General features: G+C 43.3%; 3 protein-coding genes across 8 annotated transcripts in view; 1 reads left to right on the plus strand and 2 right to left on the minus strand.

Annotated features, from left to right (window-relative positions):
- CELF1 (CUGBP Elav-like family member 1) overlaps positions 1–15,315 on the minus strand; it is a 69,356-nt gene extending 54,041 nt beyond the window's left edge. For 2 of the 6 annotated variants that reach the window (XM_055716526.1, XM_055716523.1), the window contains exons 1-2: positions 15,163–15,283; positions 3,177–3,263 (exon numbers count right to left, since the gene is read on the minus strand). The gene's annotated coding sequence lies outside the window, so the exon portion shown is untranslated. Of the gene's footprint in view, positions 1–3,176; positions 3,264–15,162 lie in introns of all 6 variants that reach the window. The other 4 variants (XM_055716527.1, XM_055716524.1, XM_055716522.1 and 1 more) reach the window with 4 other exon arrangements.
- A 107-nt stretch (positions 15,316–15,422) lies between these two features.
- On the plus strand, positions 15,423–18,076 carry PTPMT1 (protein tyrosine phosphatase mitochondrial 1). The gene is made up of 4 exons (XM_055716532.1): positions 15,423–15,751; positions 15,828–15,908; positions 16,430–16,621; positions 17,872–18,076. Exons 1-4 carry the CDS (start codon positions 15,575–15,577, stop codon positions 18,001–18,003), a joined length of 582 nt encoding a protein of 193 aa, XP_055572507.1. The 5' UTR covers positions 15,423–15,574; the 3' UTR covers positions 18,004–18,076.
- A 221-nt stretch (positions 18,077–18,297) lies between these two features.
- KBTBD4 (kelch repeat and BTB domain containing 4) lies at positions 18,298–26,821 on the minus strand. Its single transcript, XM_055716511.1, has 4 exons — positions 26,693–26,821; positions 23,164–23,784; positions 20,539–20,645; positions 18,298–19,960 (listed from the first exon to the last, which is right to left on the minus strand). Exons 1-4 carry the CDS (start codon positions 26,709–26,711, stop codon positions 19,100–19,102), a joined length of 1,608 nt encoding a protein of 535 aa, XP_055572486.1. The 5' UTR covers positions 26,712–26,821; the 3' UTR covers positions 18,298–19,099.
- Positions 26,822–26,852: the final 31 nt, after the last annotated feature.

A 26,852-nucleotide genomic window follows, 5' to 3' on the forward strand; every position in this document is an offset into this window, starting at 1 on the left:
CACTGAATCAAAGGCAAAATCCAAGACAATAAAAACTTTAAAAAGCAAGCAGCAAATCTGACAACCTATAGAAAGCCTGGGAGAATGCTCCTAAATCATAAATGTTTCTCAAAACAAAACTGTTTTAGTATGGTTCACTTAACTGCATGTAGAACATAAACACACCAAATACTTTATCCAAGTTTATACATCAGACAAACCTGGCCCAATGGCCAAAGAATCTGACAACTTTATTTCTTCCCAGAAGAAATCAGGACTTGAATACCTCAGATCAAGGCATATACAGCTGGCATGACACTAGCAATGTGTGTAGCATAGCAATTTCTGTAATTAACTGACATGGCAGTAAGCTCTCGTGCAAACTGCAGATTCACCCCAGCCCAGCATCATACACTGAGAATGTTTTCAGTTGCACCAGTGTGGGTTCTCAGTGGGGACCGCAAAAGAATTAACAGGTGTAAATTGGGACATCTCATCACAGCTTTTGCAAACAAGATTTCTCCTGAAGTTTCCCCTGCACCCCCAAATGAAGTGCTGCATCTGAGTCAGATGCCACTTCCAACTTCTTCTGTATGTAGCTGGGAGGAACTATGACACCACCTGAAAATTCCATGTAGAAAAATGAAGGTTTAACACAGCCCTGCCAGATTTAAGAGTGACAAAATACACTCTTGCTGATGAACAAACAGTTGTAGCTTATGGTATGCAATATAATATAAACAGAACTACAGCTGGTAATGAAAACAAATGGCTCTAGCCACTAAGTAGTGGACAATGGATGAGCACCCAATAAATATAGCGATACTGCTTTGCTACTTAGTGGCAAAAATTCAGTCTCACCAGCACCCAGGATCATCTATAAGAGAACATTGGATCATTTAATGGGTTTTGATCAATGAAATTACTGTCACTGTCAGCACTTGTCTAGACCAGTTAGTTCTGATTTCTCATTACATTTTCCAGGAATTAATGTTTGTGGGATGTCAAGATTACCACTGACAATTCAAGAGGCTAACAGATAAAACAGACCACATAGCTCAACCTCAGATACATCCTGGCGTCAGCAATCTCCTATATAAATCAGTGTTCAGTCTGGACTCTCTGCAGATGTACATACTTTTAAGTGCCAGTATGGCCAATAACAAAAACTTGGAAATATAAAAATAACTATTTCTCCGGAGGAAATGCAGAGGGGAGGTAATGATGCATCAGAGAGTGAAGGAGCTAGTGCACTAGATAAGTTTACTTACAAATAGAGAGGCCTATAAAAATCAGATGAAGCTTCAACTACTGTACAGCTTAGGCCACAATCCACAGAAAGCATGTCACCTTCTAGTAAACATTACTCATGAGACAGCAAGACAACACAGAGAGTGACAACAAACTCCTACAGCGCCGAAACCTTATCAAGGAAGCAGCCATGCCTTCTTATCTGAGAAATGTAGTTCTACTGCAAACTTCACACTACCCAAACCTCTCAGCACCAGAAGCTACTTGCTCAACGTAAGGCAACAGCTCCCAGTCACTGTGCCTGCTCACTTTGGCAGAGCTCTCAAGGACTGTTGTCCTCAGTGTTGCCAGCACAAGTACTAATGCGTGTACAGGTTAGCAGACAATCTCCACAGTTAGTAAGCAGACCAGTTGAATTACTTGGGACAGTATGTTTGACTATCAGAATGTAAGTTTGCTCAATTTAAGATACAATAGGAAGAACAGAAGAGGTGCACATTTGGGGACTACCTCATATTAAGGGAAAAAAGAAAAAAAAAGAGAGAAAGGAAAACATCTTAAATGCCATACTTCACATTACTGTAATGAGAACATCATAAAACACTTAACATCAGGGATGCAGACTATATCTGCAATGTCTGTTCCATGCTCAGCTATTAGAACTTAAACATTCCCAAAATCGATCATTAGTCTTGTAACCCATAATGAAGGTGTAAAGAGACACACTTTCAGAACGCAAAACAAAATAATCCTACGGTCTATGGTTGAAAATACAAGACTGGGGCTTAGAAGACGTGAGTTCTATTACTAACTATGGGACTGAACAGCACTGGACAAGTCACTTTATGGTCCTAGGAGTTTGTTTGTACAGTATTATCATCTTGTTTTTCTTTGTGAAGAGGTATTTTGAGAACTAGCAACAGAATGTATTCAATAGGAGTCAGAGTATCATCACATTGTTACAGCTGCATCCCAGCTGAAAACCTAGTAAACAACTTCATAAAAAAATCTTTCCACAAAACATTTGTCTGTTAGTAAAAACCAAAGAATCTCACCAACAAAAGATTTAAGCTTGCTATATCCTTCCACATTATGGCATCAAGAGACTCTCATAATGTCTCAAGAGTTGCAAATACAGAAGGTACACACTAATGCAACATTTTATTTACTTGTTGAATGAGGATCCAAAATATTCAGAAAACACACGTTCTTGTTTTGCTTTACAGACACTGTACACACCACAGGAAGACCTATCAAATGCAGCACAAAGTTTTATGACTTCTTTAGAGTAAAAGATTGAGGTGCAGTGAACAGAAACAATATCCTCAGTTTAACCACAAGGATTACTTCTAGAAGCAACCCTAGCTGAACTTTGACAACCTCATCTATCTCAGCCACAAGATTCAAATACTAACACTTTTACTCACTTATCACTAAAGGCAAGATAAAAAAATCTCAATGGGATAATCATCCCTGTGCAGTGTTTAGACAGACACAGTTCACATAGCTCTGTTAAAAATGTCTTTTTATAATGTTGGAACTGATGATCTTTAAAGTCCCTTCCAACCCAAATCGCTTTATGACTCTACAATATCAAGGTACTTACACACTTCTTTTCCTTTGTGCAATCAAAAGAAATAGATTCAAATACAAACAGACAATAAAGAAGTTTTGTATGTCTCCCCACAAACATCCTCAAAACACTATCGCTATTCTGTACTATTACACCTAAAATACTGGAAGAGGACACAGTACATATGACCATTTCCAGCACCTACTGTCAGCTTCAGAGGGAAAATAATCTTGAGGTATCCCAATTTTGAAAGATCAGAATCAAACTGGATACAGAATTTCAAGTCTACTCCGAATTTGTATCTGCAAAATTTTTAAAGTTTAAACATTTATATTTTATTTCAAAGAAGCACAACTAAGAAAGACTGATTTACCTTAAGCTTGTATGTGTCTCTTGCTTGGCTTATATTAGACAAATATTTGCCATGAACTCTACCGTGCAGAATCTGCCATTGCCACGCCTGCAAACCAAAGAGTAAAAATATTCTCAATTATTTTTATTCCTTTTGTAATAGGCACATGGTCAAATCCTTTGCAGAAGTAAATGGATACAAGTCTCAAATTACACTTTTTTACATCGGCAAAGAACTGGGATCAATGCTCTATTTTAAGGAATATTGGTTCAAATAACTTTCAACAGCAAATTTTAACACTTAAAAGAGATTTAATATTGGGTGTGTAAAGCTGAAGCTTTACAAAAAATATTTTGTACTATTTCTTTTTCTTCATCAGAGGCAAACATTGGCATTGCTATGGGAACATCAACTTAGGAATGTCCTGACTTTCGTTCAAAAACCCAAATGAAATAAAATCTAACTATTTTACTGCAAAGCAGTCCTTCCTAAGCTTCTACTCAAACTCTCCGAAGGTTTCTCATTTGTCATCATTTGCAGCATCACTTATACATACTTCAGTTTCTTTTTTTATAATATTTACCCCCCTCTTCAATGTCTTTATATAGTATTTGAAGCATACAAACCACTGTAAATAATATAGAAAAATGAGAAAAAAAATCTGCATTAATTTACAACCTAATACCTGCTGAAAACATATCAATGCATAAACATATGCAGCACCTTGAAGCATTATTTTTGTCTGAATACCATTCACAAATGTAACACCACACTTAAGATGAACTTTTCTGTCTGAAGATGCCTAACTTTCATTCTCCATTATGAACATCTAAAATCAACTAACAGAATGTCTCTCTTACTGATAGCAGCCTTTTATTTCACAAACTACCTTCACGGCCCATTTTATGACTCAATCAGCCCCTCCAGGATGCTCGCCTGTGGCGATTAATGCTCACTAACTCTTGTGCCAGCCGACAGCTTTGCTTGCTCTCCCTGCTGTATAAGGCTGGATCCTTTGCCTGGGTCGGGGGAGAAGGGGGTGGGAAGGATCAAGAGCATCAATGCACTCTGCCAAGAACTAGAGAGATTCAGTACTTGCTTGTAGTTTTATGCATGTATTTTCACACGTTCTTCACTTAGACACTTCTCCATCAATTCTTTCCGTTCACTTTTCCTGGAAGGCACAGTATGACATCAGCTGGTTTCCACTGCTAGCAGGAGGACACTCCAGAAACTTTATGACCAAAACAAGTGCTATAAATACAGTCTTGGCTGCATGAGGACTCAAAATAGACATAAAATCCTCTTACATATCTTACTGGATTCTCAGGGTTTCTATACCTCAGTATCTGGATTCTGAAAGCACTTTATACTTCCTAAATCAGAACCTCAAATGTAACCGTCTACGTGGCACATTATCTTTTCTCTGTCCTCACCTCAGGGAAGTTCACCAGTTTCGTCCCAAATGAACAGCAGGCTTCTCTATACAGCAGCATCAAACACAGAATGTATCAAATACCACATTCATAAAGAAATATGTTGTGACAACATTTAGTACCTCCCTGTCTAAACCAAAGTGGTATGTGCCATACAGGGTAACACATGCAAACAATTCTTTTTTTCTTGTTGTTTGTATTACTCCAGAAGACTGGACATAAGCTCTCCATAAAGATTACATAGAAATGGGGTGGAAATACAAAGGAATAGATCAAGATATTCCTACTGTAGATCCAGTTTAAGCTGATGCTCTTGCCAAAAGAACAGAGAACTCTGCCCTCATCAGCTATCCATCCGCACCTCTGCATAACAAGCCTGAGAAAGGAAATGATCCAGGTGTGATCTAGCCTACCAATAACAGGAAAATAATAGTTCTAACACAGACATGCTCTCTGATTGAATTCACTGCACAACCACACAGATGCTCTTGGCAGCACAAAGGAAAAGGGAAACACATGAAAGATGGAACAAGCCTCTTTCAGAGTAAAACTGGCATATGCTCATTCAAATTACTCATGGAACTACATCATCAGATTTAGGTGCCAAATTTCAAATCGTTCTCTACTGATTAATCCTTTTTAAAAACTTCAAACAATAAATAAGGCTTCCAATACTTCCATTAAGGAAACTCTATACTTGTAAGCATATACATGTTCTTCCATATAATCACCTTTACTGTCCCAATTCTTTGCCAGCAGACTGCCTCCAACTTTGAAAGACATATCACTCCCTATCCTTGATTAAAGTATATGATTCAGCTTTTTAAAATCACAAGCAAATCTTTTTTAACTTTCACTTTTCACTTATTCTTCCTGAAGTTCAATACCAGTAATTCTTTTCAACAGCTGTTACAAGTTTAACTAACTTCAAATGAACACTGGACTTAATTCTAAATTCTTCTCACATGTCCACCCTTAACCTAACGTTATTATTCAACTGTATATTTATGACATAAAAAAAGGAAATTATTTTTGTAAATCATAAAAGCAATAAAGTAAGAAGAAAATAAAACATTACCCCTTCCTGTGGAATTTCAGGACTTCCAAAGGATGTCAGACAAAAGCTAAACTTCTCACTTATCTCCAACCTTGATAAAACTTTTCTGCAAGCAGGATAATAATGTAGTCAATCCAGAATGGATACTCAAAGTATACATGGCAAATATGATTTCCTGTCCTTATACATCTAAAGCATTGTATTTTGCTACATGAATCACCTGAACTCCTGGAAATAGGCAGAGCACTGTTACCCATTCTGCACTAGTGGGCAATAGGTGCAAGACAAATTTACTATACACGTAGCTCAAAGTATCTGCCTTCCAAGAAACAAAACTGACAGCTCAGCTTAGCTCTGAACACTGTCACTTTCTTACACTCTTACGCTGTCTCACATTCTTACAAAATGGAATATTTAAATCTCCTAACGCCAGGCTGTAGAATGGTACTATCTTTCATCTGCTCAATGCACTTGAACACATACTTCTTCAGTGTTCTACCCATTTTTCATCACATCTTTCAGAGAACCGACAAACAGTATTTTTTAAACATGCAATAGTGTACCTCCAAGAAGCCTCTGAAACTTCCTAATCATATTCCTACAAGACTACAAGCAAAAATTAAGTATGGTACCAGAAAACACTTTAGAGGAATTTTACAACCCTGATCACAGGCATCAAACAGTACCAAGATTCACTGTCAATTGGTATTGTAAATTCTGAAACAGTTTAGATTATTTTTTTGCTACTTTGCTCTGGTTGGTTTACATAGAAGGATGTCAACTGTGGAGACAGGAAGTGGGAAAGCAGGAAGAAAAGCAGAGGGCTTTAAGAGGATGCAAAAATTGGGAAACATACCAGGGCACTTAAGACAACAAACAACATCCTAGAAGCTCCATATTCACAAAGAATTCCATAGGTTTTCCAGATGCAGATGGAACAACTACTGCAATGTGTCCCTGCTAAACCAAGCATGATCAGAAAACAGCCACACAAGAAAGTTTCTTGAGTTCAAGCAGTTCAAGAATGAGATGACCCTCTGTCACCACAGTTCCCTACCTGCAGACACAGTGTGATTCAGACATTGCCGGGGCATCTGAGATTCACAAATTTGCCTCCAAAATTTGCTTCTTCTGAATCTGAGATACACACAGCTTTCTCAGGAGGAAATACACTGAAAAGACTGCAGTGGTAGGAAAGAAAATAATTCAGACTGAGTTTATGGACCACGGTCCTCAACAATGATTTTAATAAGACACTGCCTTCTGTTTCACAAGTGGAAAAATGTTTTCCTCACTCAAATTCAGGAAACAAAAGGCCCAATGCCTATTGGCATAGATATTCAAAAGGCAGCAGAATTTGTAACTGGACAGCATCCCCTAAAATCAGAAGTAGCCTATAACCCATTTCCCTCTCCCTCTCAAAAGATCTGTTGCCAATGTTAATGGTGGATCCAGTTGCTACCACTGTTTTGAGCACCCTTCTGCTACTCAGAAGAATCATTGTATCGACAGCTTACTACAGTGTCAGCAGCCGACATACTTCCTGCACTATTTGCTCACAAGATCTACTACTTACAAAAAGCTATTAAGAATAGTCATCCCAATGTGTGTACAGCCTTAATACAAAGATTATGCAAAAGCACAGCCAGGGAAGTCCTAGTTACAAGTTTCCAGCTCTTCCTAACAAGGTATATTCTACAATGCCATCGCCTTAGCACCAACTTCTTATTCCAAACTAAGCTGGCCAGGGTCTGGCTTCTCATTAATCCCCCTTACCCACAACAAGCAAAGACAGCACTCAGTTCTTACAGGACAGGATCTAGCTTTCATTAATCTTCATGGCAGACAGTGACACCAGGCCTTTTATGGAAAGATATAGGCCCTGGCTACTCACTCCCCAAAGCAGGCAGGGACATTAAAATACTCATCCCAGAAGACTGCAGCTCTTTTGGAGCTTAAAACTGTATCTTTCTGATGCCGCTGCCACCCACTACACACTCTCCCTTCAAGACATCTGCTTTCCCTCCTCCACTCCCGGTCCCTAGACTTCCAACTTGGATGAACTGCATTTTACAAAAAAAGAAAACGTCCACAAACAGATCACCTTTCACTTGGAATGCCAGTCCTCCCCAGAGACGCAGACAGACAGACGAACGCTAACAACAGAGACTGTAAGCCCTGGCTCTCAATTCTGCTCAGCAAATGCCGAATGCACACAAGACCAGCCACACTGCCTAGTTTGCTAGCGTGCTGCTGTTGTACAAATATAGAAAGCAGAAAGTAGAACAACCGTTTCAGCAGAACGGATTCTGCTCAGCTCTCTGAGAGGGAGGAGCAGGGAGCTGAACCAGCTGAACTGCTTTACCCATACATGGTCTCTGAAAGAGACCATTGCTAAGACAAGTTCCTTTGCATATGCACACCCTCATTCACTGTCACAAGGTGCAGGGGAAGAAAAGTATTAAAAGCATACAAACTTAAAGGAGTTACTACCTTGAAATTAGTTCCAAGCCCATTTTGCTTGAGCCCACCTTAATAACATAGAATTGTTATTCTATGAAGAATCTATGAAGATTCTATGAAGAATCTATGAAGAATTCTATGAAGAAGATCCAACAGAATCTGGGCAGCAACTCAGAAAGACAAAAATCTCCCTTCCAGGGAATCCCCACATCCACCAGCATTTCAAGAACTACTGAACTGGCCAAGTCTTCCTTGTTGCTTTTGGACACACATATCTGCATACCAAGCTCTTGGTTTGACCTTCTTCCCTGACCCAGAATTGAATTATAGCAATCTTTTTAAGCCCTTCTCCCTTTTAAAGTATTTTCCCTAAACCAGTAAGCATGACCTCCCACTGGTTGACACAAACTACTATGGTGACCTGCGCTATCATGTCTGCTTTCCCAGTAGTCCTTTTTTGCCAGTGTTTAAACACAAACTAAATCTTTTTCTATATATTCTTCACAAAAACAGAAGAAAATCACTTTTATGCAGCATCCCCATCACTTCCTTCTCCCCCCCTCCTTTCATGTTCTGGCACAGAAAGAGAGCAAAATCAATATAACTGAAAACCCAAATTCCTAGGCATTCAAAGAAGAAGACTAAGAAAAAAAGTGGCACAGCCCCTGATTTTTTTAGTAGACAGGAATGACAGCCTACAAACTCAGTAACAGTTTCATTTATATACAAAAGCATAATTTTCCTTAAAAGAGATTTATTACCCTATGTTGCTGCCTGTTTCTTATACTTCGTGTATCCCACATTTATGTGGTGATACAAAACTATCTTGCAGAAGTTACCAAAAAAGTTCTCTCATACAAATATGCGGAAATTGCAGCTTTCAACTATATCAGGAATGTAGTGACCAATTCAGAACTCTGAGAAGTGCACTAGTCAGGTAGCTCTGTTAACGTGGCTTGTAAGTAGATACAAAAGTGCTGGCATTTAAAACAATTTCCTTATTTTTCAAATTTCTCATGACTGAGATACTGGTTTAGGCTCCCTGCAAATTGAGGAAGACACCAGCATACTGAGAATTAGCTGTATGGCTACGCATATCCTGAATTATTTTCCTTACAAGAAAGGATCAAGAATATGTGTCCTAGTCCTGCTCCCCTGAAAGCAGTCATGAAATGCCTATTAATCTTAGTCTTCAACTAAATACTCTTGAACTAAATACTTGAAAAATACTTTAAACCCCCCAAAATTGTAAAGCAAATTCTGCATTAGAGAGTCACTGTCACAGCAGCTTCCACACTGTGAAATAAGACAGTACCACCTACAGCCAGTCTGTGATAGTGATCAAATTCTGGCACTGAACACACAATTCAAAATGTAATATTACTCCATAATTATCAGAATATTCACACTTACCTTTTCCTGTCATATATGATCACAGATTTCTGAGCAGTCAAAACTTCTTTATAGAAGTAAATATACAACCCTTTTTCCCCTAAAGAGTTTCCATATTTATCTTTTTCAATGGTAGTATCACTTCTAATGTCGCTTGACTGTTCAAGAAATCTTTACCATTTTGCTCAAATTGTGCTAGACATTGTACAGTCACAATACAATGATGGGGAAGACAGGAATTTTTGGAAGGAGGCACAGGTGAGTTGGCAAAAAGATTTTGAGATGGTGCTCTGCTTAGGAATCTAAGCGTATAAATGAGAGAAGAATTACTTTTACACTGTGCTCTGCCTAGACATAATGCAAGGGCTAGATGTGAAATTGAAAATACATTCTCTTTTCCTGAAAGACCAGTATCTCATTGCCTTCTGAAGAATCATTTATCAAAACTCTATCTTGTAAGATTTTGATGAGATATTAAGATGCCTGGTGTCTATCCTGCAAATCTCTACATAGAGTAGATGAAGAAAGATGCTACCGTTTTTATATGTAGTCTTAGACATTGTCTACTAAATACTTCATATGAACTACAGACTTCATAAATAACCACCTCCTCTGCTTTGGAAAAAAAAAAAAAAATAGACGTGAATGCTCCCTTTCCTACAGATTCTGAAGGGTTTGTGGATAGTGTGCGTATGTTAGAATATCTTTTGAACTGCATAGTTTGAAGAAAAAATAGCACAGCATATTCATGGATTCAATGAAAACCTGAATTCGAAGTGATGTTTGGAGAACAGTAGTTTTACTTTGACATGTGAAATACTGAAATCTAGCTGGTAAAAATTACATTATTTTTGTGAAAAGTGCAGTACAAAATAGCCTGCAGATAGAATTGAAAGCTACCAGAAAGAATAATTTTGATGAAGGTGAAAGAAAAAGCCAAGGCCCTGAAAAACTCAAATTAATTTCAAGTGAAAACAATGTAAGACATGACAGAACTCTTGTCAAAGGAGTTCTTACAAGAATCAGGAGAGAATTCAGTTCTGAGAGAACACACAGCATGCAACCATAAAAACCCCTCAAAACTGTCTGCAAAGGAAAGCCTGCCAAATATCATACCAGCATGACACTGGATACTCAGCAAACATTCTCTTATCCACACGCTCATTCAAGATCTCCTTGAGGTGTGCTGCTGAAAAGGACAAAAAACCCAAAGGGCCTGCTCATTTCAGCAGTATCTAAGCCAGTTATTCCAAGTTATATTTACAAATAATTTAGTTAAACCAATGTGAAAATCCCAGACAAGTATGATTTTAAGACCAGTTTATACAATCTTAAGTCTACCTTTAACTTAGAACTACCTTTAACTTAAGAACTTTTAATACAGCAAGCCAAGCCATTAAATCAGTTACAAATCCACTCTAAATCAGTACAGACTCATTACCAAAACTCGCAGTTTGTCAGTTTGCCACTAGTACGCTGTTTCTAACAGAGCAGCCAGTAAACCAGCTTATCTTTTCTAAAAACAAAACAAAAAACCAGACCATGATATGCTGAGGATACTGAAGACAGAAGGATAATATGCATACATGGGACAAAGATGACAGCTTGTGGATGAGGATTCCACTTCTGGCATAAAGCTTTCACACACATACCTGTGCCGCAAACTGTATCACCTAAACTGAAATTCTTTGCTAAGAGTTGAAAACTACTGAAGACTTCTGTTCAGCTATCTAGCTGCTCACTGTTCATCCTGAATTCAGTTAGCAACAATGCCTTTTCTTTTAAAATGCAGAGCTAAGATGGCTGAAAGTTTTATGTCACTCAAGACGTCAGAAAGATGATGTCCTTTACCTTGGACGATGACTGTGCCATACATACTACATTGCTGTCAAACAAATAAGCCTGCTCTGTCTATCACAGTTCAGACTCGTAAGCTATTCATCCCTACAGCAAAGGATTTCCAGACTAATATGCACTGCAGCTTTAAAGCAGTTTACATTTTCCTCCTTGCTCTATCCAAACTTCCTGCTTTGACCTAATGTGTATTTTAGCTTTACGTGCTTGTATCTCTCTCAGGTGCAAACAAGACGATGTCCAGCTGACATTTGAGAAATCTTTTTAAAAACGTGAATGCTAAAGCTCACACTTTTCACTGTTGTGTCCCAAACACAGAGTTTTGGCAAGATATTCTAAAATACAGACAGCAACAGCAGAAAAGGTGCTATCTTGCATTTTTTCATAGAACACAAGCATCTCCAATGACAGGAGGAAAGGCAATAAAACTACTGGTTATTTTCTTCCAATCAAGATAATCTCTTGCCTCAAGAAATCCTGTAACAGGATCACAACTCAAGATACTGTGCTGCAGTACTTTGAGAGAAATACCCATTAGAGGGCCTAGATAACTTTTCTTATTTTACAACTCCCATTCTAATAAACCCTGAAGTATTTTACTGTCCTTTGATTTATACTGCTTTTTCCTCTGCAAACCAACGATCAATGGATAAAAATGATATTTTCTTGCCTGAAGGCAGTTACCAACACAGTGAGTAACTCTGCCATAGACTTGGGAATGGTAAACTAAAGGACAAGAAGCAATACTGAACATGCCCAGATTGAAAGAAAACATGAGACACCCATGGCAAGACTGATAAATAAGAATGCAGAAATATAAACCTGAGTCTGTTGGACTCTCGCTGCTGTTTCAGTAGCAAAACTCACATTATGACTTGGAAATGACTGGGATGAGGACTGCCTCATGGATGTACTGCTAAACAACAGTCTCTATTTCAACAGCCAGAACAGTGGGTTCTAAGACACCAGAGTTAGAACTAAGCAAGAAATCTCAAAAACGAGAATTTGTAACACTTCCCACCTAGCCTAAAAAAAAAAAAAAAAAAAATAGAGTAGAGCAGGCCCTCTGAAAAGGTTTGTGGCAGAAGACCAAAGCAGCAAACAGATGAAATTAAGATTATCAGTTACTAAGTTTCAATAACCACATTCCAGAAAAAGATACAAGAAATAGTTAAGGAACAACCTCCTCATAACAAAGTTTCTTACTAAATTCAGAGATTGGATTATAGGTAGTATTTTACTTAACTCAATACAAGTCTAAATATTTGAAGAACCACATTATCTTTTATGAAATTCAGCTAATTCAGCATAATATTGTGTTTGCAGTAATTTCAAAAGAATAGTTACACAATATGATAAGTATTTCTCTAATGTCAAAGCTCCATAATTTGTTTCATCTAATGATTCTTCAACTGATGTAAAGGCTGCTTCCAAGGGACCTTGCAAATTATGGATTTATTATTGACGAAATATACAACTATTGCATATCTATTATATGGCCACCTTTCTTGCTTTTCCCTTTAGAACAGTAGCGTCAGGCAGCATGTCTTCAGAATCCCTACTCTTAGAAGAAATAACAAGTTATGGACACCCTTCCCACACCATGTAACAATAATCTTACAAGTGTGCCTAGTGTTGAAGGACCAGCAAAAAGGTGGATACAGTAATAAGTACACAGTACTACTGTGGAGTTCTTTGCTGTATCTCCCATTGTGAAAGAGTGGTAAGTTCTTCCCATTATTGTAAGCCATATACTTTCAAAACAAAACTACCCAACGCATAAATCTTTGTATTTTAGCATTCATGATTTTATGAGTCACTTTTCAATCGTCTACTTTTCTAGAGATGCTCCTGTTTTTTTTTTTGCATGTAAACATAATTTCCTAAGCCTGCATCTATAATTTTGTTTCGTTTACAAAAAAGAAGCAGATGCATCTTATGTATAAGGGCAAGCATGTAACCATGGAGGTGGGATCTGGGACTGATTTCTCTCTGATGTAACATTAGAAACTGACAGTGAAAGGAAAACCACAGTCATCGAAGACTGATCATTCAAAACCAGTGAAAACACTCCACAGAACAGCATACACTTCCCCAGAATAAGCAATGATCTTGAAAGTGAGCACAGGCTGAAAGAGAACAGTAAGCACCTTAAAAAACCCAAAATAATCCTTTACACCATCATATTTTAAAATCCCCATTTAGGGATTTTAGTGATATATATATCTGCATCCATGTCCCTAAGCAGATACGAGAATTGTACTCCTGCCCTGGGGATTCTTCATCAGCAGGAATGCAACTGAAGATATTAAGTTGCAGGAAGCAAGCTGCACCCACCTTAACTTTCCTATCCCAGCGTAAAGACATAAGAAGTATTTTTAAACATCTAGCACAGCAGTAGTATTTTCAACAAAGCTGCCTCTTAAAGACACGGGATACAACTCTAGGAAGTACAGTATTTCACATTATGCAGAGCTCCCAAGAACATAGCTGAGGGGAAGAAAAAAAAATATGATGGGTTTATTACAGATATACAATGCCAAATCAGCGCAGTAAAAACTATCTGATTAACTAATCTACAGAAAAGCAGTAAAGAAGACAGCAAAAGTCACCAGGAGATAATTTACCAATTATTGTGATCACTAGTATAAGGAGTAAGACTGAAAAGACAGACAGACACAAAAAATAATAAAAAAATAAATTCAAGATACTTTAAGTCCAGTTGCTTGTAGACCAGAGGCAAAGTGTACTTCAAGATTTTCTCAATCAAACGTTGTCTAAATCAAGTGAGCTCCCAGTGAAATGCACTCAATGATCATACCTCAAGCAGTACATACAAGAAAAAGGCAACGTTTGAAAAATGCTCCCTGACAACTTCTGGCAGAAGAGAATGCCTGTGCCTTAGAGGTGAAAGTGTCTGGGCCACAGTTCCTCAGGAATTCAAAGGAGTGAAGGTTCCACACTTGTATTATAATGGTGCCTCTAAACTCACTACTCATGAACAGTCCTATAAAAAGCTCATTCTGTTATCAACCTCTATTGCTTCTTTATGTATTTATCATTCATGTTACGTTCAGTCTCTCTTGGGTTTTGTATTTTGTTTCCCACTTCGTTCCAGTAGCGTCCGTCACGCCTTCTCACGCTCGGAGACCGCAAACCCTCACACTGTGCTGAACTCCAATTCCCCTGCTTCAGCTTCTCGTATACCCGACTTACCTCTACACACTCGTATACCGGCACACGTTTCACTAGTCCAAAAGACAGACGCCTACCGTGCCCCCAACGACAGGTAACCGCACCCCCCGTTCCCGGGGTAAGCCGCCGGGCCGCTGCGCTGCACCTCAGCCGCCCAGCCCTGCAGACCGACGGCGGCCGTAGCCCGGGGGAGCCGCTCCCCCGCCCCAAGGGCAGCCCCGGGCCCGCCGCAGCTCGCCCCCCCGCCCCAATGGCGACGCCGCCTCGGGCTCCGCTCGCACCTGCAGCGCCCCCCGCCGCCGCCCCGCGGCCCAGCGGCGCCCGAGGCGGTGTCAGCGCTCGGATCACACGCGACAACCGGCGGCCTTCGGTTCCGGGCCCCGCAGGGAGCTCCCGGCGGGGCGGCCACCGCCTCCGGGGTGGCGCGCACAGGGCGGCGGCGCGGCGGCTGCTCCGCGGGCCCCAGCCCCGCCGCGCCGCCGTGCGGAGCGGCGGGCGGGAGCGAGCTGCCCGCCGCAGAGGCTGCCGCCCCGGCCCGGCGCGAGTGGCCGCCGGCGGGAGCCCAAAGGAACGAGGAAGGGGGGGGGAGAAGGAGGAGGAGAGCCGTTACCTGCGCGAGGCGGATCGCGCTCTCCGCAGGCTCCGCTCCGCGCCGTCCCTGCCCGGCCCGGCCCGAGCTCCTCCTGGCGGCCGCCGCCCTCACCTGCCCCCAGGGATACACCCGCGCCCCGCTCCGCTCCCTGCGCCGCCTCAGGCCGGCTCCGCAAGATGGCGGCGCTTCCGGGAGAGACTACGGCGGGCCCGAGGTGGAGGGGCCGGCGCCGCGCGAGCGCCCGCCCTCCCCGGCCGGGCGGCCCTGCCGTGCCCCGCCCGACACCGCCCCGCTCCGGCCGCCGAGCGCCCGCCCGCCGCCCCCCTTCTCCCGCGCGAGCCCGCCGCAGGCTCCCCCGTCTCCTCACGCTCGGTGCGGTCGTCCGCGGTCCCCCCCCGCCCCTCGGCCGCCCGGCGCGGCGCGGCCCGCGATGGGGCTGGGGCTGGCGGAGGCGCTGGGCGCCGGGGCGGCGCGGCTGCTCTTCTACCCGACGCTGCTGTACACGGCGCTGCGGGCGCGGCTGCCCGGGTCCCGCCGGCCCTGGTTCCACCGCATCGACGGCGCCGTGCTCCTGGGGGCGCTGCCGCTGCGGGGACGCAGCCGCAGGGTAAGGCGGGCGCGGCGGGGTGGGCCGGCGGTGCCTGACGGTGCCTGACGGTGCCTGACGGTGCCTGTGCCCGTAGCTGGTGGCGGAGGAGAACGTGCGCGCCGTGGTCACCCTCAACGAGGAGTACGAGACCCGCTTCCTCTGCTGCTCCGCCCAGGTGAGGCCGGGGCGCTTGCCCCTGTGTCCCGGGAAGGGTCTCCCGGCGTTCCGCCCGTCCCGGCGCAGGTGAGGCCCCGGCCACCTGCAGCCGGGAGCCTGGCACCCACCGGGGCCTCTGGCAGCAGGGACAGGGCCGCTTCGTGCCGAGGCCAGCTTGTAAAACTCGGCGAGAGAGAGGTAAAACGTGAGGGTGCAAGTGAAGTGTCACAGCTGCGGGGAGGGAAGGGGGGCTAAACCCACGTCCATCCCGGTGCGAGCACAGCAATGCCTTTTGTTCTGGGACCGGATCCCAGCTCCGTCCCTTTCGCTGAACCACATCTTCTCAGTTCCCTTTAACCTCTCCTTCCTGAGAGCCGGCACTACAGTTCTCACACATCTGATTTAAAGGGCTGACTTTCAGAGCCTGCTTACGACCCCACTGAATTTCCCAGCTGTCTCAACAGGTTCTGGGTTTTCTTTCTGCAAAATAAAAAACGCACCCCAAAAGTTAACAGATCAAATCCATTATGTCCATTTCAGGAATGGAAGGCAATGGGAGTGGAGCAGCTGCGTCTCAGCACTGTGGATCTGACTGGAGTCCCCACCTTGGAAAACCTCCACAAAGGTGTTGAATTCATACTGAAACACCGAGCCTGTGGTAACAGTGTCTATGTGCACTGCAAGGCAGGACGCTCCCGCAGTGCCACCATGGTGGCAGCATATTTAATTCAAGTAAGAAGGATTCTGTGCTAAATGGGGTTTATTTTCATACAGTCTGAGCGAATACAGCGAAACTTTACAGTTTGCTTTTGCTTAAAAAGCCTAAAGCACGTACAGGTGCATTAATATTCCATGATTTTACGGAGTTTGGGCTGGAGGTCCATGTTAAGAGAGGTAGATAGATAGGCCCCAAACTTACATTGCTGTTTTGTAGAATGTGGCAAATGCAGAGTAAACGAACAAGTGAAACAATGTTCGCTGAACTGAGGTCTAAGCTTTCTTGGATGATCTAGTTTATCTTTGCACACTTGGTTCATCTGCACTTACGATTCTGTCAAGGTAATGCTTCCTGGCAATGAGACAGTGGGAAGCCGCAGTATAGCTGCCATCATTCATCTATACGTCCTGCCTCTGCCAGCTCTGTTACTAGCACAGGCACTGACAAAGATGTTCTGATCTTAGGGAAAGAGAACTGTTGCAACAAAGCTTTGAAACATGTGGTCTCCTGGTATCTGTTGCTGGTTCGGGCGTATCAGTCAGGCTTCAGGAAGCTGCTCAGTTTTCTGGGCCATTAATATAGTAAGTTCTTAACAGGTTTTGGAAGATTCTGCCATTCTTAATTCTTTCTATGGAGGAACAGATTGAGATTGGAATAACAAGTCACTCATGAGGACGAGTTCACTGAGCAGATAAACATCTATTTTTGTTCAGATTTTCACCCTGGTTAACTAAAATGATAAGCCTTTCTAAGCCTTTCAGTAAATATAATTCAGGATCAAGAGAAGGGACTTTGGTTTTCTGAGTTCTCCTCCAGACCCAACTGGGTAAACCAGAACTAAGAACAAAATCCCACCCATGAATTGTTCTGTTGGTGTTATTAAGTGTTCCCTGGAAAATTTTCCCACTAAGTTGCTGAAGAGCAATGAGAGTACTAGAAAAGTTAAAAAAAAAAAATAAAAGCAGCAGGTTGCACTGTTGCTCTGGACTGGTGGGAACAGGACAGGGAACTATTCACAATATGATGGAAACAAGAAAGAGACAGAAAACGGAGGTTCCAGGCAGCAACCATCCCTCTTTAACCGAGGGGCTCATTTCATGAACTTGCATTGACATTCAGGCCCCTCTGAGGGGAACATAAAGTCAACAGAAGGGGTGAAGCAGCAAACTTTCTAACAACTCCCATGTCACCTGTAGCCTTCAGGAAGGCTCCATTGACTGGTGCAGGGATGGAATTGTCACTTGCAGGGTTTCTGCCTTTTCAGCTGCATCACTGGAGCCCTCAGGAAGCAATAGAGGCTATTGCCAAGATCCGTCCCCACATCCTCATTCGGCACAAGCAAGTCCAGGTCCTGGAGACATTTCACAGGAACACAATCACTGGGACAACTGCATAGTGCCAGTAAGAACTATCAATATCTCTGTCTTGGCTGCTTTAAAAAAAAACGTATGTTTTAATGATCTAATGAAGGCTTACGCGTTTTATTTCTTGACCATCAACAAAAAAGTTTTTACATAAATCACAGTAAAGGGGAGGTTGGGCTGTTCCATGAAAGCTTTCTTTCCTTATGACTAATATCTTAGTTCTCTTGGAGCCCCGTAGCTCTTCTCTCCCACACGCAGTATCAGTGCTGAGCTGAACTGCAGTCCACAGGAAGCTCTATAATATTTGAGGCAAAAGAAAAGAAAACTTTGTCTCAGCAGAGACTTTATTCAGGTTCTTACCCAAAGGGTTACAGTGCCAACAGAGAGGGGTAGGAGGAAGTAGTCTTGATTCCGTCTTTCACCAACACTATGTTATGATTACAGGTGGGGATTCCCTGTACAGTAAAGGAAGGCAATGTTCTTACAAACTATCTCCTTCTTTATGCTAGGTGATGACAGCGCTAAGCAAGCTCCCAGTTTGTTACCACTCCTCTAGAAGTGCTGAATAATACAACCTACTAAAGGTCTTGGGCTCAGCTGTGGAATCTTTCTGCTGTAAATATTTCTGCCAGTCCCTCCTGAAACGGGGGCACGGGAATGTTTAAATAGGGACATCCCTGGAGGACACAGTGCACATCTAACTCTGTGACTGACATGGCAGCAACACACAGTCTCCCAGGCAGTTAAAACTAGTAGTCTGGGCCAAGGAGGATATTGTCTATATGCCATGTGATGTGTTACTGGTGGGTTGGTTCCAGGCTAAAAAAGCCATATGCTGCTCTTTGGGCCTTGAACACAAGCAGCTTATCAAGGGATCAAAGTAATATAGCATTTAGTCAATCTGAAATCTAAGATGCAGCAGTTCAACTTTTAATAGTGCTATGTAAAAGAATAGGCCCACAGCCAGAATGCCTGTACTTCTTCTGCACAGGTATAGAGGGTGGAGTCCTTACTGGATGTTGTGAGCTCATAGTAATTGGGACTGGTGCTGAGGGTGGTAGGTGCCTCCGAGCTGCACAGCAGAACATCATCGCTGCCCTTTCTATCATTTGGGCCTGTTCTTCCTGCTTAGGCTAGGACAAACTGCAGGTTAGTGAGCAGCACTTTGATGCCACTTGTGACCGTTACAACGGAGGTGGCTGGGTTAAGTTTAAAAGTATTTGCATCACCCTTTTTATAGCGGTCACGGAAGACGTAGATGCTGCCATTGCAGCTGGCAATTTTCCAGAGGGATGGTACTGAGCTCCAGGCATCTGGCAGGCATAGCCGAGTGAAGCTATCCAGGAGGGGGTTATAGCACAGCAGCGAATCCCCCTCGGCTACAATGAACACCACATCCTTGTGTACAGCAGCATGCATGCGCCCTGCAAAGGGCAATACGTATGGCTTCACGTGGCATTTCTCCGTGTTGGTATCATAGCACTGAATGAGCCGAGAGGGCTTGGTGAAGAAGTCCAAGTCATTTTCCTCCCCACCCAGCAGATAAATGACACCATTAAGGTTTACACCTGCAGCTCCAGAGACTGCCACTTCCAACTGGCTAGTCTCTGTCCAGACATTGTCTCGTACTCTGTAATATATGACTGCATTAGAGAGAGTGTCCTGCAGAGTTTTACCCCCCAGTGAATATATTGCATCCTTGCTTGGCACAGAGACAAGGGTGTGTTGGAGCCGGTCACGGGGCAGAGGGGCACACCATTCCCAGTCTATAGTCGCATTGTTGCATTTCCACATGCGTCGTGGAATGGAGCCACCAACGACGTATAGGTCACTACCGTGCTTGCAGGCTGCAGTGATCTGGTGACACAGGCTGTTCTGGCCACTCACGCTTATAGAGTCATCATCGGCACAATGCAGAGAGACAGCAAGTGAATGTGTACGTGATGATTCCTTTCCAATCAGGTAGATGTGAACATTTTCTCCAATCACCTGAGAAAGGAGAAGTGTGTCAGCAGAACTGGATCTTTTTACACAAACATCAGTGATGCCTAAGACCGAATTTTTTGTCTTAGGACCCACCTGTGGGCAGGTGTGTGATCTGCTTCCCAAGTCCTGCCACCCTACAGTGTTGAGGATTCAGAGCCTCAAAGTCTTTTCAAGATACCAGTCATATCTGACATGGCAAAACAGCAACAAAAACACTGGAACCCAAGTGTCTGCGGTTTAGGTAAGGGCTGGTTACATCATTGATAGCGTAGAGTTATTATAAGGGAAATGCCAAACTCAGATTTCTGAATGGTCTCTTTGGTAACTGAGCATCTAGTGAGATAAGTTACTTTGTGGCATTGTTCCAATCATTACTGAAAAGCAGCCTCCGATTAAACTAAAAAAGCTGTCAGTGGGGTTGCTATTTATGACAATGAAAGTATTCCTCATGCAAGCACCAGGAATTTCAATGGCATTTGTGTTTTGCAACTTTCAAGTCACACCTGTGAACAGAACACCCTACCTTGGGAAGTGCAAAACCAGCAAGCGCTACACCAACCCCAGAACAGGTCTTTTTATACCTTCAGACTTGATCGCAGCGTCTCTGAAAAGCCTGCTCGCTCCTCCTTGTTGAAGTTGATCCAGGTTTCTATAGCAACTGTTGGATTCTGAGAACATGGAACGCCATCTGCGGTGTGGGGACAGAAAGGCATTTATGATTTCTAGACAAACGTGCGTGTACTCAGGAACATTCTTTTCCTGTGACTCCCACCCCCACTCCCACCACAAACCATACTTTCTAGAGGTGCGGGGTGGGGGTGGGGGGGGGGGGGAAGACACAGGGTTTTATAGATTTTGGCAGACCTGAACAGCACTGCCAGCCAGACATCTACATGAAATTAGTTTGGATAAAAATCAGAAGGCAGAGCTACTACGTCTTAAGCACTTTAGATGAGCTTCAACAAAGGAACCGGTGTCTGAGAGGAAGAGGGCAGGAAAGAGAACTTATATTCATAGTGACAATGACAATATTTAAGCATTTACACAAAAATATTATCTTATTTGACAATCTCAGCAACTGCCTTTCTCTCTCTGGTCCTAGAAACCTATCTAGCAAAAGCTGTCTGCAGAAATTTTCCTTCTCCGAGTGCTGTCAGACAGCTGACCCTCAAGACTGAGCATCTGGTGTTGTTGCTATCCTCTTAACGTTTGGAAATCCCCAACAAGCTACTATAGCTTTCCTTAGCAGTGTGACAGTAGGAATCACTCAACAGGCTGGATCAGATTTCAGTTTGTTTCCAGACACAACTGGAAGTTTTGCTTATGACACAAACTATTCCAGCATTGTCATCAGTACATTACCTAGAAGATTTTAAGTATTTAATTCCAGTTTGAAAGCTAGCAATTATGCCTGTGTTCATTGAGAGGCTTCCCTATGAAGATTGTCCCATTTTGTAATCTGCTTTCTTGACAGACCCTGAATTCAATGATGCTGAAGGCATCAGACAAATTCTAACACTTTTTCTTTATGCTGGAAGGGAGGAGAAAAAGTGTGGAACAAAAGCAGGTATTTCAATTATGTTTATTAGTAAAAGGGATTTCCACAGCTGTCCATCACATGTAGTGGTCAAATGAAAAAACTTTGATTCTGAAATGGATCCTAGAGTGCAACAAAAGATAAGCTTAATAAAATAATGTTTATATGAAATTAATTTTAATCCTTGCCACTAATAGATTCCTCTATTTAATTCTGCATTAACTAAACAAGGATGCAGGAATTGTAAAAGAAAAATATTTTCCCTACCAGAAGTAGGAGCACATTTCAGATTTTAACCCATTTTATGAGCTAAGTTTTGGCATAAATATTGAGTAGTGTGATTCTATATGTGGAAATAGATGATGCATGGAAAAAGAATTTTACTGAGCAATTAATTTAAGACCACAAACACTAAAGGCCATATGGTCAGTGCATGGAACCCCTAGGAAGTTAAGGGCAATTAACCTCCATATTTCATGATTTTAGGATTATTTTTTTTAAATGAACTCACAACTTAGTTTAAAAACTTTAGCTAGGTAATTATCATGGTTTTATTTTGCTATCAGTACATATTCCCAACACATTTGTGACTGAATTGCTTTAGATGCAACAGACATAATACAATGTAATGTCTGTAAAGACTCTCATATGCATAGCATCAACTTTAAAGGCTATTTAAGTCTTACGGACAGATTTGCCAGTATTCCAAATAAACCTGTCATGGTAGGTTTATTGTAACAGCACATAAAACATGTGACACGCAAGATGTAGTTATTTACACATTTACAAGATTATTTAATTAAAGCAAGAAAGGGGCAATCTCTGGTCTGAAGTCCAGAACATTTGAGTGTATGAGCTTCTTCTATGTTCTTGCTTCCTCTAGCAATGATACATAAACACACAAAAATGGAGTTGTGACTGCAGCATCATGGAGAACTTTTAAAGTATTGGCTGTACTTATTAGGGCAGCAGAGACTCTTTAAGGATAGGTAGCAGTTGGAGTAAGTTGTTGATGTGTTGACACATCCTTCACAACACTGAGTCATTGCATCCATTACTGTGGAAGGCCATTACCTTTACAAGAAGGGTAGTTACTGTATTACCGAAGATGTAATACTTCTATTTCAGTCAGCTGAGTGCCTAGCCTAAATAATCCTAACAATTATATACAACTGTTAATAACACTAACAGTCTGAAAATATGTCTTATGCTCAAGCCTTCTTAAAAATGTTGAGTTCTTGCATTACTATGTTAAATGATTATGAACTAAAGAAAAAAAAAAAAAAAGACTTTCACAAGATCTTCATTTCTGGTAAAGGCTTCTTTTACTTTTAACGCAAACAAAAATACAACAAATCCTTGAAAGTTAGTAAGTTATGTTTAGAAAACCTGTAATACTTCTGACCTGTTGACTTAGGAACTGCTGGGAATTACCAGCATCCTCTATGTCTCTTTTGTATAGCTTAGATGCTTTACACATTCAGTAACAATAGGGGTTTTTCCGATTAAGTTATCCAGGATGTTTTGCTTCACTTAGGTTAGCTAAGCCTCTGAATAGACAGTGATTATGAAAGCTTGGATCTTTCCATATGTTTTGTTCAATCCCTGATAGGCTCTCTGAAAGTCTCTTTCTATATCCACATCCTGGCTAGTCTCAAGAACTCCTTACCTGTAAGGATGTCTGTCAGTAGGCGGAGAGGCAGGTGTAGGAACTCCTCCGTGTCTTGCAGTTGAGACAAATGTGACTTTGCACAGTGTTTGGCAGCTGTGTAGAGCTCCATGTCACTGTGTTGATCTGCCAACCACATGACCTGCAGACAGTTCCTAACCTGCACCGTACGGGCCAGAAAACGGGAGCACTCTTCAAAAAGAGCAGTCAGCTGGTACATGTCTGCCACTTCATAGGTTTCCTGCAACTCCTCTGCCCTCAGCTTTACAGTCCCGTGGTAAATATAGTCCACAAGAAGTTGAAAGACACTCTCACTAACATCCTGCAGCTCAATCACCCGGTTGTGGGCCTCTTTTAGGTTGGAAGTAAACATAGAACGAAAAAAGCAACTCTGAGCTGAGAGGACCAAACGGTGCAGCTGGAATTCTTTGCCTTCCACTGATATTGTAACATCAGCAAAGAGCTCATCCTCCAAGCATAATTTCATAATACCCTGGGCCACACGGCCTGAGTGGGAGCGGTCGGTAAAGGTGTAATTCACAAAGTAGTTTTCTTCTGCAGAGGAGCCTCCAGTCTCTTCTGATGAGTCCATGGTGCTGCACAGATCAGATCTCCAGCAATCTGTAAAATCACAATAATTATATGACTTTCTCTCTCCACCAACAAGATTATGCAGTACTTCAGTGTACAGAGAAGAATCAAACATATTGGTAAGAGGTCAGCCTATTTTAGACCAAATATAAATAGCACAGCCAGAAACTTATGCTTGAGCTTCAGAATTTCAAACAACAAATGAGAAGCTGGCATAATTAAAATTATAATGTATACCAAACTTCCAGTACAGTGAGCATCACATCGCAGAACTGGGAGATATGTGCGTCTTTTCACCACTCATTTCACTGACACAAAGAAAAGCAGCAAGTTATTCAAGTGGAAAGTCTAGCAATTGCCCTAGTAAACTTGCGAAGCCAAAAAAATGTGGCAGCACCATAGCTGGGCTAAGTGGAAAAAAAGACTACAGTATCATACTAACAAAGAGCACAGAAAGCAGTTCATATCATCAGGAGGAGTTAATTACCATCCAAAACCCAACATGGTGAATCTGTGCAGTGGTATCAAGTGAGGTGAACTTGTTTTTACCGAACAATTGTGTAAGATGTCTGCCAGATATAAGCACCAGTCCTTCAAGATAACCAAATGAGATAACTGATGGTTATACTCAGCTTGTTAATGCACCAAACACCTTCAGCAAGCAAAATAACCTGTTAGGTGTTGTTAAGCACTGTCTCCCAAGTGTCAAGGAGAATTCAATTTAAAAGATAACACTTCTTCAGGAGGAACCAGAGACTATTTGCAGAGCTCCAAGCAATTTGTGGGTTAAAACCCCTTCTGAACCAGAACAAGACTGCTGTAGAAAAGAGCTCTTTTTCTCATGGCTCTTGACAGCATTAGGAGCACGTAGATGTCTGCTTGCATTCACTTTAAACTTATTTTTACACATCAACTATCAACCATGGTAACTGGTATCACAGATTTCTTCAGTTAATACTGAACATGATTTCCAGCACAGCGTTTCCAAATACGGGATTTTAATCCAGGAGACTCACAGTTATTCTTCCATGCTTTATTTTGTTAAACGTGCATTTGCTTACAATAGCTGTGATTGATACAGGAGGCCTCCTGAGTTCTTTGCTCAAGTTCTGTTCATGGGAAGTAGCATCTACATCCCTAGTCATCTGGACAAGTCCATCCCATCCCTGATGATGGCCTGCCTTAATTATACCCTTACTGTGATTTTAAAATAGTTCTGGTCTGTCTGAAAATTACCTACACATTAGTCTATAACAGACTGAGGAACTGCAATCAGCATAGAACACATCAGTACTATTTTTCCAGCTCTACCAAGTACAAGCCTATCCTGCAAACTGGCTCCCACTTCAGTTAAAGCTCCTACAATCATAGAACTATTTAGGTTGGAAAAGACCTTTGAGATCATCAAGTCCAACCATTAACCCAGGACTGTCAAGTCCATCACTAAATCATGTCCCTAAGCACTGCATCTACTTGCTTTTTCAACACCTCCAGGGATAGTGATTCAACCACCTCCCTGGGCAGCCTGTTCCAATGCTTCACCATCCTTTCAGTGAAGAAATTTTTCCTAATATCCAATGTAAACCTCTCCTAATGAAACTTGAGGCCGTTTCCTTTTGTACTGTTGGTTGTTACCTGGGAGATGAGACTTACCCCCACCTGCCTACAGCCTCCTTTCAGGGAGCTGTAGAGAGCAATAAGGTGTGTCGTGTCATCCCCCCCCTCCCCTCCGCCCCGAGTCTCCTCCGGATTAAACAGCCCCAGCTCCCTCAGCTGCTCCTCATAAGACTTGTTCTCCAGACCCTTCACCAGCCTCATTGCCCTTCTCTGGACACGCTCCAGCACCTCTACATCCCTCTTGAAGTGAGGGACCCAAAACTGAATACAGTATTCAAGGTGCAACCCCACCAGTGCCATGTACAGGGGGACAATCACTGCCCTAGTCCTGCTGGCCACACTGTTTCAGATACAAGCCAGGATGCTGTTGGCCTTCCTGGCCACCTGGGCACACTGCTGGCTCATGTTCAGCCAGCCATCAACCAGCACCCCCAGGTCCTTTTCCACCAGACATCTTTTCAGCCGCTCTGCCCCCAGCCCGTAGCGCTGTGTGGGGCTGGTGTGACCCACGTGCAGGACCCGGCACTGAGCCTTGTGGAACCTCATACAATTGGCCTTGGCCTGTCTGTCCAGCCTGTCCAGATCCCTCTGCAGAGCCTTCCTGCCCTCCAGCAGATCAGCACTCCCTACCAACGTGGTGTCATGAATCCTTACAGTCTTGATCCTGTTGATTCTTACAGTCATGGTGCTCGGAAGCTGCAGCCCAAAATGCCAAAGCACCAGGACATGGATGTATGAACTACTCCACCCTCTTGGTCCGGCAGAACCAGCTGCCCCCACCACCTTGCACAATTTCCAGAGGAGCAGTGCCGCATCACGAAAGAGCAGCTAAAGACTACCGTAAATCTCATATCCTTCTTCGTAAACACAGAATTGCCCTTTGCATCTGTGGCATCTCCACCATCAAGAAAAAGAGGTGCAGGAACAGTAAAGCAGAATCTTGCACTTAACGCGCATTTGGCGTTACGAAAGCAATGCCCTGCCGCATGCCATGCTGTAGGTGACAGCGTACCCACCCCGGCACACCCGCTGCCTTCCTTGCCCCTGGCAGGGTCGCGAGCGCCGTGCCAGCGCCCGGCAGCAGGGAACCCGCAGAAACAAGGGACGGCAGCCCCCCGCTGCGGGCCGGGCCGGACGGAAAGCCCGTTCTCGGGGGAGACCCCGTCTGGGCCACGCTAACGCCGGGAAAACGGCCGGGGAGCTGCCCCCTCCCCACGGCGCTGCTCCAGCCCGGGGCTCCGCCAGGGCCCCCCCTCCACGCCGGCACCCCCAGAGCCGCTGCCCTCCCGCCGGGCGCCCGGCACGGCCCCGCGGCACCCACCTGCGGCGCCTCCCTTCATGCCGTCGCCCCGGGCTGCCCCAGCCAGCGGCCGCTCCGCGCCCCCCGCCCCGCGCCGCCAGGCACCGCCGCTTCCAGCCACCGTCCCGGAAGCGGCCCCGGGCAGCTCCTCGCGCGCTTCCGCCCCCCGGGGGAAGCGCGG

The sequence above is a fragment of the Falco cherrug genome, chromosome 7, assembly GCF_023634085.1.
Source record: "Falco cherrug isolate bFalChe1 chromosome 7, bFalChe1.pri, whole genome shotgun sequence".
Lineage (NCBI taxonomy): Eukaryota > Metazoa > Chordata > Aves > Falconiformes > Falconidae > Falco > Falco cherrug.

What these genes read in the sequence shown, in the direction of transcription:
- PTPMT1 (XM_055716532.1), top strand. Translation starts at nt 15,575, where the DNA reads ATGGGGCTGGGGCTGGCGGAGGCGCTGGGCGCCGGGGCGGCGCGGCTG. An exon ending in TGCGGGGACGCAGCCGCAGG is followed by an intron (nt 15,752 to 15,827) that starts GTAAGGCGGGCG and finishes CTGTGCCCGTAG; the next exon opens with CTGGTGGCGGAGGAGAACGT. An exon ending in TCCTCTGCTGCTCCGCCCAG is followed by an intron (nt 15,909 to 16,429) that starts GTGAGGCCGGGG and finishes TGTCCATTTCAG; the next exon opens with GAATGGAAGGCAATGGGAGT.
- KBTBD4 (XM_055716511.1), bottom strand. An exon ending in ACTGACAGACATCCTTACAG is followed by an intron (nt 20,646 to 23,163) that starts GTAAGGAGTTCT and finishes CCCACACCGCAG; the next exon opens with ATGGCGTTCCATGTTCTCAG. An exon ending in CGCTGCGATCAAGTCTGAAG is followed by an intron (nt 19,961 to 20,538) that starts GTATAAAAAGAC and finishes CTCCTTTCTCAG; the next exon opens with GTGATTGGAGAAAATGTTCA.